General features: G+C 47.8%; 4 protein-coding genes and 1 non-coding gene across 8 annotated transcripts; 2 read left to right on the plus strand and 3 right to left on the minus strand.

Annotated features, from left to right (window-relative positions):
* Positions 1–18: 18 nt before the first annotated feature.
* Positions 19–1,470, minus strand: FOIG_07665 (uncharacterized protein). Its single transcript, XM_031207271.1, has 2 exons — positions 785–1,470; positions 19–726 (listed from the first exon to the last, which is right to left on the minus strand). Exons 1-2 carry the CDS (start codon positions 1,285–1,287, stop codon positions 246–248), a joined length of 984 nt encoding a protein of 327 aa, XP_031062804.1. The 5' UTR covers positions 1,288–1,470; the 3' UTR covers positions 19–245.
* A 689-nt stretch (positions 1,471–2,159) lies between these two features.
* Positions 2,160–4,839, plus strand: FOIG_07666 (uncharacterized protein). Of its 2 annotated transcripts, XM_031207272.1 has the most exons (9): positions 2,160–2,284; positions 2,339–2,461; positions 2,515–2,618; positions 2,665–2,856; positions 2,920–3,479; positions 3,526–3,799; positions 3,845–4,020; positions 4,068–4,251; positions 4,305–4,839. In XM_031207272.1, the coding sequence occupies exons 1-9, from the start codon at positions 2,220–2,222 to the stop codon at positions 4,784–4,786; spliced, it is 2,160 nt and encodes a 719-aa protein (XP_031062805.1). In that variant the 5' UTR covers positions 2,160–2,219; the 3' UTR covers positions 4,787–4,839. The 2 variants fall into 2 exon arrangements, with proteins under 2 accessions (XP_031062805.1, XP_031062806.1); XM_031207273.1 differs by having other exon boundaries at positions 3,845–4,251.
* A 347-nt stretch (positions 4,840–5,186) lies between these two features.
* FOIG_07667 (uncharacterized protein) lies at positions 5,187–7,279 on the minus strand. The gene is made up of 7 exons (XM_031207274.1): positions 7,039–7,279; positions 6,744–6,987; positions 6,604–6,693; positions 6,343–6,554; positions 5,816–6,290; positions 5,525–5,766; positions 5,187–5,454 (listed from the first exon to the last, which is right to left on the minus strand). The coding sequence occupies exons 1-7, from the start codon at positions 7,225–7,227 to the stop codon at positions 5,221–5,223; spliced, it is 1,686 nt and encodes a 561-aa protein (XP_031062807.1). The 5' UTR covers positions 7,228–7,279; the 3' UTR covers positions 5,187–5,220.
* A 5,420-nt stretch (positions 7,280–12,699) lies between these two features.
* On the plus strand, positions 12,700–15,899 carry FOIG_07668 (uncharacterized protein). Of its 3 annotated transcripts, XM_031207276.1 has the most exons (4): positions 13,004–13,958; positions 14,013–14,070; positions 14,130–15,250; positions 15,304–15,863. In XM_031207276.1, the coding sequence occupies exons 1-4, from the start codon at positions 13,671–13,673 to the stop codon at positions 15,562–15,564; spliced, it is 1,728 nt and encodes a 575-aa protein (XP_031062809.1). In that variant the 5' UTR covers positions 13,004–13,670; the 3' UTR covers positions 15,565–15,863. The 3 variants fall into 3 exon arrangements, with proteins under 3 accessions (XP_031062810.1, XP_031062808.1, XP_031062809.1); XM_031207275.1 differs by having other exon boundaries at positions 12,749–13,958; positions 14,130–15,899; XM_031207277.1 differs by having other exon boundaries at positions 12,700–13,958; positions 14,013–15,892.
* Positions 15,900–18,585: 2,686 nt separating this feature from the next.
* On the minus strand, positions 18,586–18,667 carry FOIG_07669. Its single transcript has one exon. It is a non-coding gene; the product is annotated as a tRNA-Gly (tRNA).
* Between the last annotated feature and the right edge of the window lie 632 nt (positions 18,668–19,299).

Consider the following 19,299-nt stretch of genomic DNA (forward strand, 5'->3'; position numbering starts at 1 on the left):
AGGTTTGAATTGAGTGGACGATGATTCGGTCATCTCTCGGGATCTTGAACCGATTATATCGAACGGCTATTTTTATATGGTAAGCGTTTCCGCTGCTTCGGGGAAATAGAATATCGAATGGTGTGAATTATCATGATGGAGTTGCGAGCGCTCTACGGGAAGGGTCCCGATCTGAAGTAGCAGAATAACAAACAGTTGACCGACCGAATATGGTCAACACCCACCGCCAGTCCCGAGATACCCCTCTAAGCGATGCCTTTATAGAACTCAAACAACTTCTCTGCGCCATCTTCCCATTGAACATCATTCTGCAAATGATGCCCTGCTCCCTCAACGAATCGTAGTCTTACACCATCTCGCTTGTCGTTTCCAGCCTCACGGTAAAACGTCGCCGTCTTCTCCGTCACAGGAACTGTCATGAGCTTATCTTGAGTACCTGCCATGACGAGCACCTTTTCACCGCTCGCACCGTCATTGCGAATATGACTCAAGATGTTTGACGGCGACGTGAAGCTGTACATCATGCCGAAAGGCCACAAGTAACTCTCATAGCGGTTCATATGGCGTTGGAACGGGACGACGGCTGAGAGAGGGAACCTGTCTCCAAAGAAAGCTCTTTGGGTGAGCTTGGGGTGGGACAGAGGTGAGTTGGAGTGCCAGAGATGGAAGATCAGTCGTATTGTGAACCATGGATCCATCTTCCACCAGTTCATATACACGCCCACTCTGTGACTGCATTAGTATCCTGGCAAGAGCTTCGAGATACGTGTTTATCTTGACTCACGATCCAAATCCTGGAACTGCACCCAGCAAAGCAAGTGCTTTCACACTCGCTAATCCATCGCTGAGAACAGCCTGGCTCAAACCACCACCACTGGAATGTCCGACAAGCATAACCTCGCTCTTTTCCCTAATCTGCGCCCACTCTATAGCCGCAACGAGGTCAGAAGCCAAAGCACTTCGAGGCGTTGCAAAGACCATGCGGAAATAGGATGGATGCCACGATTCACCATGGCCGCGCAGTGAAACGGCATAGCATTGAACACCGCGTGCTGCTAGATATTTCATATATTCTGTCCATACCCATGCACAGCCCATGCCGCCGTGGCAAAAGACTATAGGAGGGCCATTAAATTTGTTGGTGATGGATGAGGTGCTGGAGAGGACTTCGATTCGGCCTTGGGGTGTGTTTACCCAATGACGCTCCAGACCTTCGGGGACTGGAGATGGAGGTCCTGAAGGTCGAGTGTAGTGAAGCCACTGGTAGCTAAGATGGAAGCCGATCATTGGTGGTTGTCTTTTGGTAAGGCTATGAGACTGTGTAGGTCAGGCTTACTGGTGTAGGTGTTAATGATGGTGAGTATGACGGTTCGATGCATGGGTATCGCTCCCCTCTTATACAAATCCAACCTACCACTAAAGACTTCAATCAAGCTTAAAATAAGCACAAATAGCAAGGTCTCTTTTTTCCGTAAAGATCTTGTTTGTCGCACATGCAAAAGCTCAGCCTGCAAGCCACCAACTTAGCCCATAAGCTTCAGCCTTCAGCCGCTCGTTAGCTTGGTCCATCCACAAAGCATCTAGTCGGGAGAATCAGGAATGAGAGTACGTGGTAATTTCGTGTCTTGTGGTCTACGGATTTTTTTTTTTTTTTTTTTTTTTTGCTGAGTGCCTTCTTCGGTGAGGCCAAAGGGAGTAAAAAGCCTGACATCACGGATATCGTTTTGGTTGAAGATAGTATGAGTCAATGTGCTTCTACCATTACAAGGTCATGATAGGCTATTTTTAAATATCAATTCGCATAACTACCATACGTCGTTTGCAACGTTGTATCATGCGGCTTCCATAGGACTAAGGACCAGCTTCAGTCAATGCCTCGAATCATAGGTCACCTTGTCAATAAGATCTGTTTTGTAACCATTTTCGTATTACAGGCAATAAGCGGACCTTGAATCAACATCAACGATCTTCCTAACGCAATCAGGAACAGTAGACGATCAACTCCGCAAGGCCAATCGTCTTGCAATACCCACACGTTCTAGAATACTTGCATTCTCCCCTTTCGGCTCTGAGTTCCTATCAATCCCTACCCCGCTCTCTCTGCGGAAACCTACCCGTCAAGTATGAGGAGTCACAAGGATGCCATTGTTTTGCTCATACATCAATATTATTACCGTTAACCATTTCTGTTCCTCTTGTGTGTTTTTGTTTCAAAAGTGATGTCATCGTCTACAAGAGCTAATCCTACAAGACCAAATAATGCAAGGAAGCGTGTTCCCAAAGCGTATGTTCTTATCTCGACGATACAGGTTTAACAACTGACTTATGAGATTATCAGTTGTGTAAGATGTCGAGATCAAAAGATCAGATGTTCTGGATCGCAGCCATGTCAGCAATGCGATAAGAGGGGGTCAGTGTGTCAATTCGATGATGAATCTCGCAAAGTTGTAGTTTCGAGAGGGTAAGTCGATGCCAAGAACTGTTGACGGAGTCATACTTACACATCTCTTCCAGGTATATCAACCGCCTCCAAGAGAGGTTGGCGGCCTTAGAGAACAATTCAGAGCAACACTCTCTCCTTGAAGCTACAGCTGGCCGGTCAAGGAGTCCCGATTTGAGTAAGTCTTTGTTGGTCTCCCATCGGCCTTCTACTGAGAGTACCAGGTGATCGTATACCACTATCTACTAAGAGCAACGAGATCTCAGAACAAGTGATAAAGACTTCAACTTCAATTTCTCCTTATGGAATAACCGAAGCACAAAATCAACAGCCTAATGGCGAAGGCAAAGCTCCTCTCACAAACCCTTTAGCCTTCCACACGTATGACTTTGTTCCAAGCGTCACAGGCCACATCCGTAAGTTCATAAACACTCGTCCAAACAATCAGCCTCTCAAATTGAGGATTAACTTATCGTCAGTTTTCATGGGAACATCATCCAATTGGTCCTTCAACAAGAGAGTCTTGACCATGACACACGAACGCGTCAAGGGCCGTCCACTATCAATGCACAATTTGCACTTTGCTGGCACTGAGGGAAAGGTCTTCGATCTGAGGTGGGATGGGACTAGAAAGCTTACAGCCCCGGACATTCCCGACATGTCTGCCCTGCCAACTAAAGACTTTGCTCTATATCTCATCAACTCGGTCAAGTTTCACTGTGGTTGGCTGTACAGCCTATTCGATGAGGACATCTTCATGGAACGCTTCCGTCTGTTCCATGAGAACCCTTCTGAATATGCGCGTGCAGAACCTTTGTGGTTCGTTCACTACCTTCTTGTCCTGGCATTTGGAAAGGCTTTTGTGGTCCAGTCAACCAAGTCAAGACGGCCTCCTGGTGGTGACTTCTTCATACAAGCCATGAAGCTCATGCCCGACTTCAATTTCTTTGATTGTGATATTATAGAAGAGATGCAGGTTCTCTGCTGCGCTGCTCTATATCTGCAATCTGTGGATCACATACAACAGGCATATCGTCTGGTAAGCAATTGGCTCTTTAAATATGTATAGTAACTAACGGCATCAGGTCTGCTCCGCACTTCGTCATGGCCTAGAACACGGTATACATACCGAGATGCAATCCAATTCTCTTGACGCAGCTTATGTACAGAGAAGCCGACACATGTTCTGGACACTCTACATTCTCGAACGCCAGCTGATCTCGCTTCTGGGACTTCCGCTGAGTATAGCCGACGAGACGATAAGCGCACGCTTTCCCGACTTCCCAGGACAGCCGCAAAAGCTAGAGGCTCTGAAGATACATGTTGACTTCTGCAGGGTTCTTGCAAAGATAAACCAAAGTGCGTATTCTTGTGTCACAGAGAGATCGTCACTAACGATCGCAGCCGTTTATGGACTCGAGGGGAAGCTCGACTGTCGGTACCTCGGTGCTACCCAGTCCGTACTCAAGAGCATTGCTACCGTGACAGAACGATTGAACAAGTCCTTTGAGATTCAGGCAAGCGAGGGGATGGCTGGCATATCACGAATATCAGCACATCTCCATTTAATGCAACACCAAGTAAGCTCGTCCGTCTCCCTCTGACTGCCAACTTCTAACAGAACAAGTGCATCATTCTCACTACGAGACCACTTCTTTACACCTTCCTGCTTTCCAGACTTGGTCACTTAGAGGTAGCTTTGATGCATTGGCTACAATCAGAGAGTGTGAAAGGGCTAGTCCAGATGTGCACCGAGTCTGCTCAGCAGATTTTGAGGATCCTCTCCAGTCTTTCTGAGCAAGGGCTTTTAGGTCAGTTCTCCGGTCCCAGCGTTTATTTGAGCGTGTTGCTTATTCTCGAATAGAAACATTCCTGAGGTTCGATCAGGACGCCGCTTTTACTGCTACAATCGCACTGCTCATGGCCGCTGCGATTGACTCATCGCTACTACCAGACCACACTCCCTGGACGCAACGCGCCTACGGCCTCTTCGACGAGATGAACTCGAGAGGCAATCTCGTAGCCAACATGGTGGCAGCTGAACTGAAGCAACTCGAAGACTTACTCAAAGGCTTCCTCACCAGCAATGACTCGAGACCTGTGGTTGCGACACAGGGTTCAAACACGCCTCGACAGGGTTTTATGAATGACATAGACAATAGCACAGGCTCTGTCACTGATTATACCGAGCCATTTAGTCTCGAGTCGGATGATGACTTTGGATTGGGGCTGAACTATGAGCTTAGTGCGGAACAGCTGTTGAATATTGCTAATTCCCTGGATATTGATAGCTTGACATGGCCGTGGCCGGAGGATCCGATGGCTGAGGATGTGGATGGGGCATGAGTATCTAAAAGCACAATTTTAATACAAACAGTATAATTGAGATTCATCATTGGACTTCTTGTATCGCTGGGCAGTATGTTCAGTTCTCTTCTATCCCCCGGAGTGGAAAGTCGACGTCAAAGATCGTCCTTTCGCCATCTTTCTTTCTGACCAGTTCTTTCCTCCTTCACTGGAACGAGATAAACTTCTAAACCCGTGAGTTAAGTCAGTGACATAGCTGTAGCTCTTTCGAACTACCCACAGTAGCTTTGATAATGGAATGGTTTCCTGCTTCCATACATAAATCACGAGCACATCACTGAAGATGGAGGTTATATGTAGGTGAGGCCAATGCGAGGAAACTTTAATAGTATGCTGTGAATAGTTTCCGAAACCTACAGAATGCATCCGTACCCAAGACCCCGACACATCATACAACTTTCAAGACGTGGTGTTTACCACAGTTGGACATAAGTGAGGAAGCGCCTCCACTTGGGCTTAGCATAGTACTCATCGAGATGCTTGATCTCCTCGACGCTCAAGTGTCGTCGACCGGTGAGACAGTCGGCGGTGGCAGGATCTCTCCAGGGAGTTCGGAAGATGACCTTGTATCCAGCAGTGAAGCCAAAGATGACAAGAACACCAATCATGTATTGGAAGAAGTTGGAGGCAGAAAAGCCAGCACCACCCTGTGATATATAAGTTAGATAATCTTTCGTACAGACTGTCATGAGGAGTATCCTTTTATAGTTAACTTACGACAGGGTTGATTCCGGAGTAGATACAGCAGACCAGCAACATGAGGGAGATGAGCATCAACCATGCTGGTGCAATGGGCCAGGCACTCGATCTCCAAGCATAAGTCTCTGAGAAGAGTTTGTCGTTCTGGGCCTTCAGGGCACAGTGGAATCGGTAGTTGGTGAAGGAGATGATGATCCAGTTTGTGAAAAATGAGGCGCTTGTAATGGAAATCAACCAGTTCAGGACAGTAAGACCACCAGCTGCAACGATATTAGTCGTGATGCTCTCAAATTCTGAGGGCTCACTTACAAGAAAGTTGGATGTATCCAAGAACAACAGCAACAACAGAGGTGATGATCAAAGCAAGTCTAGGACGTCCCTTATCATCGACATGTGCAAGACGTGTAGAAATAAGACCCTGATGGGCCATAGTTCGCAGTACCCGTGACGAGAGGTAAACAGATTCGGCAGCGATGGCGAGGACACCACAGATCATTCCAGCGTTCAGGAGCGAAGAGATACCGGGAATTCCAGAGTCTGTGACAGCAATGACAAAGGGTGATGCAGCAACACCACCTCCACCGAGAAGACGAGGGTCGTTGGAAGGAACGAGAAGGGTGATGAAGACGACGCTGAGCATGTAGATGAAGTTCACTCGGAAGGGGACGAGCTTGGTGGCGTGAGCGAGGGAGAAGCGTGGGCTCTCGGCTTCACCGCCCATGATACCGATAAAGACTTGATCGCCGACAGCCCAGGTAGCGAGGAGTGCACAGTTGGCGAATCCCTGCAAAGTTATTAGCAGGAGTAAAGTCAAAGGGGCGTACTTCAAGACTTACAGAGAAGCCGTTCAGGAATGCTGGTAGGTCAGTCCATGTCTCTCCGTGATGAACATAACCATTAGGACCAGCTCCAAGGACTAAAGCCAAGGAGAGAGTGATGATAATCAAGAAGAGGAAAATCTTGATCAGAGATGTTACATATTCAAACCAGGCGAATACGGTGTTCGGGAGGAGAAAGATGACGAGACAGGCGAACATGAAGATGCTGACTACAAGACTCGTTAGTTAGATTCAAGGGGGCTGATAAGTGAAACCTACGTGATGCGGCCAAAGGAAACGAGCCTCCAGACCAATATCCTACCAAGATATGGAAGAAACCAGCCTCAGCAGAAACAATAGCAGTCCAACCTATCAACAGTCAGAATACGTGTCTCAAAATCAAGTTCAGGTATACGAACCAAGCCACTCGGCGAAACCTGCTCCAAAAGCCAGAGCGGGATCAACCCAACGATCAGCGTAGTCGATGTAGTTTCCTGAAACAGGGAACGCAATGGTCATTTCTGACAACGATTGTAGAACAGCCCAGACACATGTGCACACCATGAAATATGCAATCACCATGTTTCCTGGACCGCCAGTCGCGAGGGCTTTTCCGGTAGCGATGAAGACACCCGAACCGATATTGGAACCTAGAGCAATAATCTTGAAATGTTCATGTTAGTGGAGTGAGTGATTTTGGATTATAGGACTTACGTGGACTTGTCGTGGTGTGAAGGATCGATGGAATTGTCCATGTTTGCCCTCTTGCATTTCAATAGCTTGAACTTCATCAATGCTTCGTGAAGCTGCAAGGTCAAGACCATCGTCTTTCGTCATCGAACCGCGGGACTTTTCTGTCATCCCAGCTGGAATGTTGACATCGTGAATACTTTCTCGACGCATGATCAAGGATAATATCAAAAGGAGTTCAGTTTAGGTAAGCTGTTGTATGGAGATAAGACCCTGGAGTGGGAGCTTGCTGGAATCCATCTTTTCTGCACGACGGCGATCATAGGTCTTTATACTGTTTTCCTCAGACGTGATGGAGCTGTCTAGTAGAGCTAGGGGGGCGAAAAGTCTGGGGAAATTGACAAACATGGCGATCGTATCGTGATTGGATTCTACGGGAAAGTATCCGCGAGGGCTATCTCTATATCAAGCATCAAGGGAGGAGGATGAAAGAAAAACAGGCTATCAAAACGCTATCAGGCATTTACGACACCCACTGAGTGCTTAAAGTTACCCCGGATTCTACCCCAGCTTCGACTAGACCAGAACAAGCTAGCTTTCGAGCGTCTATCAGTCGAGACTCGTTGTGAGGTTGGGAACCATTGGTTAGAGCGGATTTCATGTGATAACAGTTGAGTTTAGCTCTCTCCGTGGCGCTACGGATGTGCTTCCGATGATGAAATCGCTGCTCGGTATCTTGATCTTATCGTGGTTATCTGCCGATGGTGAGGAGAAGCTGAGCCGAGCTAGGCATGGTATCAGCGAGTTGGGCGATAAGCCACTTTTGACGTGAATGAGGAAGGGTACCGCGAGGGGTGAATCGGGGAAAACGGCGAGAGTTAGTTAGAGTTAGTTCAGTTGGCGTCCATTGCCGTGAGGCAATTCCATAACGGTACTCAACGTGCTCGATTCAGCATCTGATAAACGTGATAACTCGGCTGTGTTTAGGCAAGTGTTATCAACTTTCTTGATATAAAAAGGCAATCCTTTCTTATCATCACTTCGACCCGGCGAGATTTTGAAGTATGATAACGTCGACTATCAAGAGACATTCCGTATCTCATCGGCGCGGGGTTCCGGTGTTTTGCATCCCCTGCAATGTCCAACATCAGGTAGGTGTAGGAGGCTCAGATACTTCATGTCATTAGAGGGCGGCTCATGTCCCGGTGGCGTTCTGCAGCAAGCCTAGACCGACCCAGTGGATTGGAACTCGTTCTGATACGATCATTTCCACGTTGCATGACGCCCACGTGTCAAACACTCACTATCATCTGTGTCCAACAAGATATACAACATGCCACGATATCAGTGTCTGTCTATCTTTTGGGAATTCTGTTCTTATTGAATCGGGGTCAAAAGAGTTGCATTGCATTGATTTAGCCAAAGCCTACGAGTTGAGTATTGGCTCTATCAGTGTTTATGATAGTTTGCTAGAATCCAGTTCTCGAACGGCGACTTATCCCAAGTTCTAATGCACCACGACGGAGTGCTTGATACGCTAAGGTTAGCTCGGACTTATTGGTAAGTTAGACGGCAAAATCGGCCACCGTTAAAGCATGGAGAGCATGAGTGGTGGTGACAGATATCTCTAAATGATTTTCTCCCACGTCCAACTTCAATAGACCAGACAGAAACGTCATAGAAACCCTCCCCAGAAGAGTTGCGTAAGTCTGAAATACGTCAGGTATTCCTCCGACTGTGTAATAATTACTAAAACACGGCGAAAGCATGTGCGTGGCCTACCATCCCATCTCAAGCCACGTCGCGGAAACTTACAACAAATGCGAAGTCTATACAATTGTAGAATACATCTACCAGTATTGAAGGATAGTTTGTGCCTTTGAGGTTATCTCGGCCTTCAGAAACACAGAGGCACTTATTTGGTGGCTCATTCTCTATTAGAAATAACAGCACCAGATACTCGTGTCCTCGAGAGGCTGTTTACATTTTCAAAACGGCGACCGTATGTCATAGGAATACAATGTTTAGCCAGATTGAGGGCATAGTAGGTTCTTTATACACTTAGTTTTGGCTGTGAAGTTCAAGTCTCAGGTCCTCTTGGATGCTAAAGCTATCAAGCAATTGCGAATATCTATGGGTTGGTATGTCGATGGCCTTATCTGTCTATCCGCGCATATCCCGACTTTTACAAGTCGGCCACACGGTCATTGTCAATGCGTTGGCTTGATACTTCTCGCTGAAATATGACAAAGTTTAACAAGCATTCGAGAGTCTTCAGGGGCACTATTTCCGGAGACATAAAGCTGAATATAACAGGAGTGGCTACTATGCTTAGAGAATACGTACCGGATCCAGAGAGCGCATTCAACAATGAATTCGCCAGTGAGGAGGAGCAGTCTCCCATGCTGTCCAAGGACTACCATATGATGCTGAAAAGCCGTGGCTCTCGAACCATCCATTTACAGGATGTACATAAAACCATACTCATCATACCCGGAAAGACAGTTATTGACTTGTACAGAATTAAAGCAATGAAGTCAAATTCATGGCCAATCAAGTGTACTTCTCCAAAAGAACAATTCCATTGTTCTACCAAAATCTCGGCGTGCTAGGCATCAGATGTGACAGCGAGATCACTCCCCTTACCCTGGAACAGCCATCCGTCTTAGCCATGCACAATATCTGGCCAAGACACCAACATCTTCCAAAGATAGAACAGCCAGCTCTCTACCATCTCTTAGCCTGAATAACCACCTAGTTCAATGGGGCTTGATAGAGCTCGACAATAGCATTTTTTACCTCAATTACCCTGCATCCCACTGCGACATACCCAGAGTTCAACCGCGAACAGCGGCATCGCCGAAGTGGCCAAAGCACAACGTTACCGTGACATAACCAGCGCCCGCAAGAAGCCCCAATGCCAAGGACAACCCCACGACCCCCGATTTCTGCCAACTCGTTCGTCTTGGCGATTTGGAACTTCTAGATGCATTTGTATTCGGCGGGCAAGGTGTCGTTTAGATAAGGTCAATCCGTGGGGCGAACAGGTCATTAAGCGTAACAGCCTTAGTCTTCTGACGACATGATTTGCAGAGGCATTTGCGTCTGGTCGGAGGGTCGTGAGCAATACGGCGTAGGTACAGCTACATGCTGCAGGGTCGAAAAGCCCAGAGATGATAGGGGCGACGGGATCGACGGGAGGTCACGTAACCGAGGCAGATAGGGTAAGCTTCATACTGTACCTAGGTACTCTGTACCATAGGCAAGTAGCGCATGAACAGCCTGAAGTGTAGCGGTCATCTTGCGAACAGTCTTGGCTCGAGTCTTGGCGGAACTGGGGGTTTATATATGCAACAGCTTACTTGCCCCTTGCTCGACAAGTAACAGCTCGTTATCACCCATTGCCAAGTGATAAGGGACTAAGACACGCCGCAATAAAGTTTTACGGCGCAGAGACATGCCTAGAGCGGAAGGTCAGCGGCCGATTCAACCAACCTGCTGTATTGGGACTAAACACTCGAGATACGCGTCAGAGTCAGATATCATTCTGATTCGACAGTTTCGAAATTGCTGACCTACACGACAGAATTGCTACCCTGTATCGACGTTTTCTGGAAATTGTGCAAGGCTGACTGATTTGCAGCAGACTGCATCGGAATTCCGATGGGTGGTTGCATTTGCGTTGTGAGGCTTGATGTATCTCTTGGCTTTGGCAGAAAGCAGATCTGTGCCGGCTTTCTTAATGAATAGAGGACATCTTCGAGCAGCTGGTGCTGTGAAACTGGTCAGTGTAATAAACTTTGCAAGTAACTATCAACCGAGAATTAGTCCAACACATGCCAGTCAGCACTCACTGTTTACCGTCCAATGTACTGTTCAGTGTAGCACCTGCAGCTAGGGTAATTACACGCTGACTTTTGGGTTGTCAGGTGTGGCTCATTGAAGGTAAGCTTAATGCTTAAAACAACCCCTGCGGCTCTTCAGCCAAATGAAGAATGCGCCGCAGGTTATTGCAGGTAATAATTTTCCTCTCATCGGCCCGTGAAATCGGCTGACTCGGGACGGGTAATGCAAAAGACACTAACAAAAGCTTCCAACTCGGTTATCGATTACCGCTTGATATGGTGACTGTTCTCTTATTGTCACTTCAAGCTGAGTCGCGTGTCTTCATGTAATGGACACAATAACTTGCAAGGTCAGGGGCAACATTTGATAACGCTGGAACTGGTCTTGCGGGGACTGTAAGGGTGCCCAGCCGGTCATGTCCGGCCTTGTCATGCCCGTGCTCCATGCTTCAAGTCAAAACAACGGGGCCTCAACAGCAATGGCCACAAAAATCTCGTCAGAAGAATTGTATTACGTACAAAACTTTGAGCGACTTCCTCAAAGGACAGTTGCTGGTGGTTCTGTCTGAGGACGATGGAGCTCTCCCCAGATTCATGGCGATTTGCCCACGGGGTAAGGCAGTTGAGAGCAAACTGTTACGTATTACCCCGTAGATGGGATTCAAAGCAAGATCTCAGAATCTGGAGTATAAAACGTAATGTACTGTAGGTACATCTTTGAAGCTGAACGCTTTCTGGGAAGCCCGCTGCCGCGGCGGCAAAAACAACCGCGCACCGCTATCAATAGTGGGAAACCTGGGCTGGGGACCGTTTTGCAACCGCGATGTTGCTGTTGAGTTGGTGTTATCGCAGTCCCTTCCACAAAGATAGCTGATGTCGCACCACGGTGGGAAATGCCCGGGGTCTGTAAACTTCGACCAACTCAGCATTTTGACCTTTCCCTTCATCAACCTTTCACTCGTTCGATCGACGTGTGCTGATGACTGCAGGTCCTTTTTGGTTTCATTAGCGCCAATTGGGAAGCCAAACAGCAAGGGAATGCACACTTCGTCACTGCGCCACCCTTCTAGAAGAAAGCTATTTTCTCGGCATGCTTCCCCCCCTGTCACGTTCTGCAAGATGTGGTAGGAGGCGCCAATTACTAAAATCACCTGCGAATCGCACGAGTGAAGAGTCGTGAAACCGAGGAACAGCACGAGTGGCCCCAAGGGATCAATTCAGGCAGTCTCATATCGAACACGAGTTACCGAAAGACTGACATGAGGTGACAGTATCACCTAAGAGAGCAGGTGGGGGCAGTACGAGATGGGTAATTTGGGTATCATCGAGACCGATGCCAAGCTGCTTGGAATCATACTGAGCCAGTGTTTCGGTAACAAGAGACTCCCGAAACGGCGTCAAGTTGATATCTGGCCCGAATACTTATAAGGGAATGTTGATTGGAGGATTCCGCTGTAACTGCTCTTCTTGTGTCTCCGCAATGTCTGCCACATGGTGTTGGTTACCTACGGACCCCAAACCTCTACGCATCTCTGAGAGGAGGAACAAAAGTTCGCTCTGTGCACACACGATTGCATGTGTCTATTGCTGACTGAGAGATAGTGAAAGCTTGGCAGCTGAGGTTTAATATTGGATGCCAGAAGAGTCAAAAAACATGGTCCGAGTCTCATCATGTGTTGATGATTGTATGAGAGTTTTCGTATGGTAAGAGTATCATTCAGTAAAAGATTACAAAGATAGCAATGGCTAGATCTCGGCTTTTCTCCATGAACCTGAGAAGAATTAAGAAACCAAAGAGGGGCATTATTTGCCTTTCACCAATGTCAGAAGTGACGATGGGGCAAAGTATGGCAGGCAGGAGCGGGAGGTACCTCTTCAATGTACCGGTACCTTCCCTCGGAAGTGGAGTAAGGTTTAGCGTCTTTCAAGGATATCGTTCCTCTCCAAATCTCCACTTTACCTTGAATTAGGTTGATCGTCTTGCATGGCTTGAGCTCTCTCTTGTTTCCCCTGGTCATTGCCTACGAAATGTCTCAGAAACGGTCGAGTCCTTCTTACGAGGAGCGATATTAAACCATGGCGGGTGAAATTGGAAGGTAGAAGTGAGCCTATGGGGTGTAAGGGAGAGAGAGTAATCCATGCGCTTTGATGAGGCGGCACGGGAAGCATGGATCGTGGCTGCGACTTCCCCAGTCCTTTTGCTGTTACTGTTGCCTCTTCCCAAATCTCATTCTCATTGCATGCGTCGTTCTTTCCCACGAAACAAGGGGTGTGCATAACCGCGACATCGATATTGAATCTATCGAATCGGAAGCTTGTTGTCCCTTCCTTCCCTTCGCCTTGTCCTGGTCGTATGTCGGTGATGGACTCCGCTCCGCCATCTGAATCTTTCGACCTACCCCAATCATCCATGTTCCTCCGTATCGCGGCTCTTGGCACTTCGGACCCTCTCCACTGCAGTTCTACGCTTGAGAGCTTCCAACTTGTTGGTGATCGGCGACATACAGGAAACTAGGGGCCTGCCCAGCAGCCTAGTCAAACCCGGGGCCTCACTAGAACCACGAGTCGAACGAATCCATCCTTTCCACTATGGCGGCCGTCTTCGCCTCTTGCGCACCGACTCTAATGAGACCCCGGGTCGTCTTCTCCCTCGTCCAACTTATATTTAAGAAGACTCGTTTCCCTCGTCGATGACCGTTGATTCCGTCCATCACCGTTTCTTCTTCTTCCAAAAGACCAAGGTCACTTGACCTTTCTTATCATTCCTTAATCCCTGACTCTACAAGAGTTACCCACAGGGGAAACGTCAAGATGGAATCAAAGAGTTCCAGCGACAACCCGACAAATGTGTCCCAAGAGAAGGGCACCACCGTCACTGAGCACCCTGGCGATGTCCAGACTGGTGGCGGCTTCGCTTTCCAGGAGGAGAGCTACTGGACTCGAAATGGTCTCACTCTCGAGTCCTTCCAGCGCCGCAAGTACACTGGTGACAATGAGCTTGATCGTCGTATGAAGCCTCGCCATCTTCAGATGATCGCCATTGGTGGTTCTATTGGTGCTGGTTTCTTCGTCGGTTCAGGAAAGGCCCTCTACACTGGCGTAAGTCGCTACCCGTCTATGCTGTCGTGTCTGATACTAACGTGCTGGCTCAAGGGTCCTGGATCTGTTCTCATTGACTTCATCATTATCGGTGCTATGATCTTCAACGTTGGTATGTTACACTTACTTCGCTCCACACTCCCAACAAAAAGACTAACATCTGTCTAATAGTCTTCGCTCTCGGTGAACTTGCCGTCATGTATCCCGTGTCCGGTGGTTTCTATATCTACTCGTCTCGCTTTATCGATCCTTCTTGGGGTTTTGCCATGGGTTGGAACTATGTCGCACAATGGGCTACCGTTTTACCACTCGAACTGACAATCTGTGCTGTCTGTATTGAATATTGGAACGATGAGCTCTCGCCTGGAATTTTCATTGCAATCTTCTTGGTTGCCATCATCCTCATCAATATCTTTGGTGGTATTGGATACGCCGAGGAAGAGTTTTGGTCATCTTGCCTCAAGCTCGGAGCTACTGTTGCTTTTATGTTCATCTCTCTTGTCCTCGTCTGTGGTGGCGGTCCTTCCAACGGTCGATACAACGAGTACTGGGGCACACGCTACTGGAGAGAGGACCCCGGTGCCTTCAAGAACGGTTTCAAGGGATTCTGCTCTGTCTTCGTTACTGCTGCTTTCTCTTTTGCCGGTACTGAGCTTGTTGGTCTCGCCGCTGCTGAGTCTGAGAACCCCACCAAGGCTCTCCCTGGTGCTATCAAGCAGGTTTTCTGGCGTATTACCCTCTTCTTCGTTCTTGGTCTCTTCTTCATCGGCCTTCTTATCAAGTCCACTGATGACCGACTCAACATTTCCGGTTACTCCAACGCCAAGGCCTCGCCTTTCGTGCTTGTCGGCGAGTACTCCGGTCTTACTGGTCTCGCCCACTTCATGAACGTCATTATCCTTGTCTCCGTTCTTTCTCTTGGTGTGTCTTGCGTTTACGGTGGCTCCCGTACCCTGACTGCCATGGCTCAGAACGGATATGCTCCCAAGATGTTCGCCTACATCGATCGTGGTGGCCGCCCCCTTGTTTCCGTCGCTGTCCACATTCTCATGGGTTTCATCGCTTTCGTCAACCTTGATCCCAAGGGTGGAGAGATCTTTGACTGGCTCCTGGCTCTTTCTGGTCTCTCGACTCTTTTCACTTGGGGTTCTATCTGCCTTGCCCACATTCGCTTCCGCAAGGCTTGGGCCCGACAAGGCCACACTCTGGATGAGATTCCTTTCAGGGCCGCCTTTGGTGTCGTCGGCTCTTGGATCAGTCTCGGCCTCATCTGCCTCGTCCTTATTGCTCAGGTAAGTCATCGTATTTCGCGTTCAAACAACCATGATGCTAACAAAGACAATAGTTCTATGTTGCTATTACTGCTCCTCCTGGTGAATCTGGTATGGGAACTGTCGAGGGATTCTTCATCTCATACCTCGCTTTGCCTGTTGTCCTTGTCTTCTGGGCTATTGGTTACTTGTGGAAGCGCGAGGGTTGGCTCTCAATCGACAAGATCGATGTTGACACTGGTCGACGTGAGCACAACTGGGACGAGATCAACGCCTACCGTGCCAAGGTTGCCACTTGGCCCGCTTGGCGACGCTTCCTCAACAAGATCATGTAAAGCTGTGGTCTTGTTCTGAAGTTTGTTTCTATCATTTGCACATTAGAGACGCCTTGACTTGAAGCATATATCATAGAACCAATCTCCTGTATACCTTTTATCGTTAGATACCATAATAGCATGATATTGTGCCAAACCGAACATCTTTTGTGCTGTATAACTGTTACTTGGTGGCGTGGTGAATGAGTCCAATGGGTACATCGTGCTGTAAATTTACTCAAGAGCGTCCCTGTCCTTGGCCTTAGCCAGGATGTTGTGCCAAGAAGCCAGAATTGTTGGTGAGAAAGCAACAATACGTTCATCATGGCTGTGGCAAAGGCCAGTTTGGTTCGAAATATTCTACGATGGCCTTTTATAAACTTCCAAGAGTGAAATTTTTTCGACAGATGTAGTCAATCGCGCCCTATAATCACTTCGATCTTGACATTGTGTGGAGATGACGCCCTGGAAGCGCGCCCTATGTGTCAATATGGGTAGATGGTGGAGTTTTGGAGATTGCATCTTCGCTTGAGATAGTCACGTGTGAACAGAAAGCACAGAATTGTCAAACATTTAGGACCTTTTATTTCAAGTGCCTTAAGGATTTGGTTGAAGCAGATATCTGAGATTGCGATACTGAGGTTTGTGCACGGGCTCGGCCTCAAGAGACTGTGAGAGAGAGACGACAACTCGGCCTCAACTTAAGGCAGAGCACCTGATGGACATTATTGAGTTCTCTCTTCACCCCTTTCCTCAATGACAAGAACCAATGGAAGAATACGGGGTTGGCATTACAAACTCCAGGTTGAGGCGGATCTTGTTACGTACAAAGTCAAACACAGATTGAGAAGAGGAAGCAAGATCGGTAACGGCGGATATTCTGGGGTAATAGGTAATAGAATCTACAGAACTCAACAACCAAGTCTCGACTTCACCACTGTTCACCAAGACTCGTAGTCGTTGAGAGTACGTAATACAATACGGAGAATAGGAGGCATAACCATGCTCCCACATCTCGGCGTCCTTGGTTCTCCAAATCGTGCCACGACACGACAGCTACTGAGGACCCAAGGTAATTCCCTCAGACAAAGTCACTCGAGTACAGTACTTACTCCCCGGAGCATGCACCCCAGAACAGTCCAAGGGCCAGGTCCCACAGGATAAGCTAGATAATAAGCGTTTGACCAAGAATTCAAGGTTAAGCTCAAGCGTAGTTCTTTGTACGTATTTTTTACATGATGGAAATTGGAGATGATGCGGGGTTGTTATCATTTTTGGGGACGTGCGGAGAATGGGAATGGGCTGAGGGGTCTTGCAGGCATTGAATTGGTATCCTTGGACGAGAGGAATGTGTGTACACCTTCCAGTTGGGTAATTGTTGTTGGCTTCCCCGGGCACCGCCTCAAACCCTGGTTTCAGGGCCGGAAGACTGTGAGTTGTTGTGAATTAGCGTCTTGGATCAAATGGGGCGTGTTTATGGAACGGTCAAGTCCCGAGGGTTGTTGGTTGTGAGAAAGGTGAAAGAGTGTTGAATTCACATGTGGTGAGGTAGAACTTGTACAGAAGACATTACCCCTGTAGTCCAGGCTCTTTTTGGCATTCTCCAATTCATAACTCCAAATGCTTGGTGTTCTCCCGTCTTTCCAGAAGCTTTCTTTGCTTAGCCGTCTGTTGAGAATCACCATAACTTCACTTTGTATCAACAACTTGTGTATTTTGACCGCCAAGAACACTATATTAACGTTAAACTACCGTCCTCCACTTCCCCAGACTTCACATCTTGAATTACGAGATAGAATGCAAAGATCTCAACTATTACTCAATTGTCTGTGACTGACAAGGTACATCCCCATGGGGTTCTGCTTCAGCCGCTGCAAGCCGCTATGCCGAGCATCCCTTGTGAATGGAGTCTTTTACGCAACAGGAACTTTGTGAAATAAACTCGTGGGCCATCTCGGTGATCGTGATCTTATGGAGCTGAGATTCTAGGTGAGAGATTCTGGGGAAAGTGGTTCCGTAGGGCTGGAGGATGGGGCTGTGATGTAATGAAAACGTGGATGAGGGCATCGCGAGTTTTGTGATGAGTCAAGTAGTCACATTAGCCAGCAAGACGTGGCTCAACAGAGAATTAAAGCACAAGACCACAACTACATGCACTAAACCATGCTAACTATCACTCAGTCATCCACTACGTAAGATGCATGGCGGGGAGTGTTCCCTGCCTTGGTTGGCCATCGTTATCACTAGATACATGATCACTATGAGTCACTGTCCTGAGGGCCACTCATCCTCGCTCCTTTCCTCCATACTTCAACAGCTATACAGCAACACAATAGCTTCCATAAAACAGATGCGCCAATGGTCAAGCTCTTTGATCTCGTCTTTCTCGCATGAATGCACCGACTGCAGCGCGAGCGCGAGCGCAGTGAGAGGCACAATAATCGAGGAAACGAAGACGATAGTGGCTATTATTGAGATACACTGCCCTTCCCAGTACGCTCCCTGATGCCAAACGTTTTGCCGATCAACTAATGATTATATTGCGAGATACACGCAGTTCTCCATACTATATAGTGTGTTCAAGCCACAAGCAACAAGACACAAGCTGTTCACTACCTTTCTCGAGGGCCAGCTCCTACTGAGTTCAAACGCAGCTCTTGCCTTCCGTTCTATCGGGGAACAGTTATGCTTACCTTTTAAGGTTACCCGAGATAGACTCTTGGAAGGAGCGTGCTTGGGAAAAGGTATACCGTCCCAGAGGCATGAAGTCAATTGTCACGTGTGAAAGTTCAACGTCCAAGTCAACGACGCACATACAAACTGGTCAAGACAAGCTGAAAACGACTGTCAAAGATCTTTGCTCGTATGTATATCAACGACCACTTGATGGTGCTTCGGACTTCAATTGGAGCTACTCCAGTGATACAGACGTGGCTAATTGAGTTTCAGCACCTCAACACCACGACCACCTGGTGAGAGAAAACAAGTGCAAAAAACAACACAATCAGCAAAAGGAAATACTAGCTCTGAAGCTAGTGGCAATGCGTAATCTGGGAATCGAACCCAGGGCTCCCCGACGCTGCTCGAATGGCAACGGAGAATTTTACCACTAAACCAATTACGCTGGTTGTTTGATGGAGATGAACGACATAATTGGCCATCATGTAGGTAGAGATGTCTGGAGGCTCTCTTTGCAGTCGAAGCTTCAGGTTTGACGAGTCGAATGCTATGCTCATGCATCTGCGGTTTACAATAAAGTGAAGTGTGTCTGCGAGGCAAAGCCCTACGGATGCTTTCGTGATTGGTTGGTGACCCATGAGGCACGAGTGTGTGGCTTTGTGTTCCCATGAGATGATAACCAGCGCTTCAGGAACAAAAATGCAGAGTCATGTACCTCTCGTAAAGCTTGCGCCAGAGTTTCGTCCTACCGAGAGGCCGTATTTACGAGTAGCCGTAGTTGTCAAAAGATCTTGAGACCTGTCATCGGAGTTCCAATGGGGGTGCGGAAACACGAACCGATAATTACTTTCGCGACTGACTGAACTCTGGGTATAACAGCGAAGTACTTCAGTATCCCCCGACAATTCACAGTCTCGCTGACAGTTTAGTAGAGTTTGCTGGGTGCGCACTACTGTGTAATCCCTCTGAGCGATACCTGGGGGATACGCCGATGAGAAGCGGAATCTCTGTAGTGAAGACGTATCCCCTGGAATTGATATCCTCGATCACGTCGTTAATGTAATCTATCGTGCCCTG

This window comes from Fusarium odoratissimum (assembly GCF_000260195.1).
Source record: "Fusarium odoratissimum NRRL 54006 unplaced genomic scaffold supercont1.11, whole genome shotgun sequence".
Lineage (NCBI taxonomy): Eukaryota > Fungi > Ascomycota > Sordariomycetes > Hypocreales > Nectriaceae > Fusarium > Fusarium odoratissimum.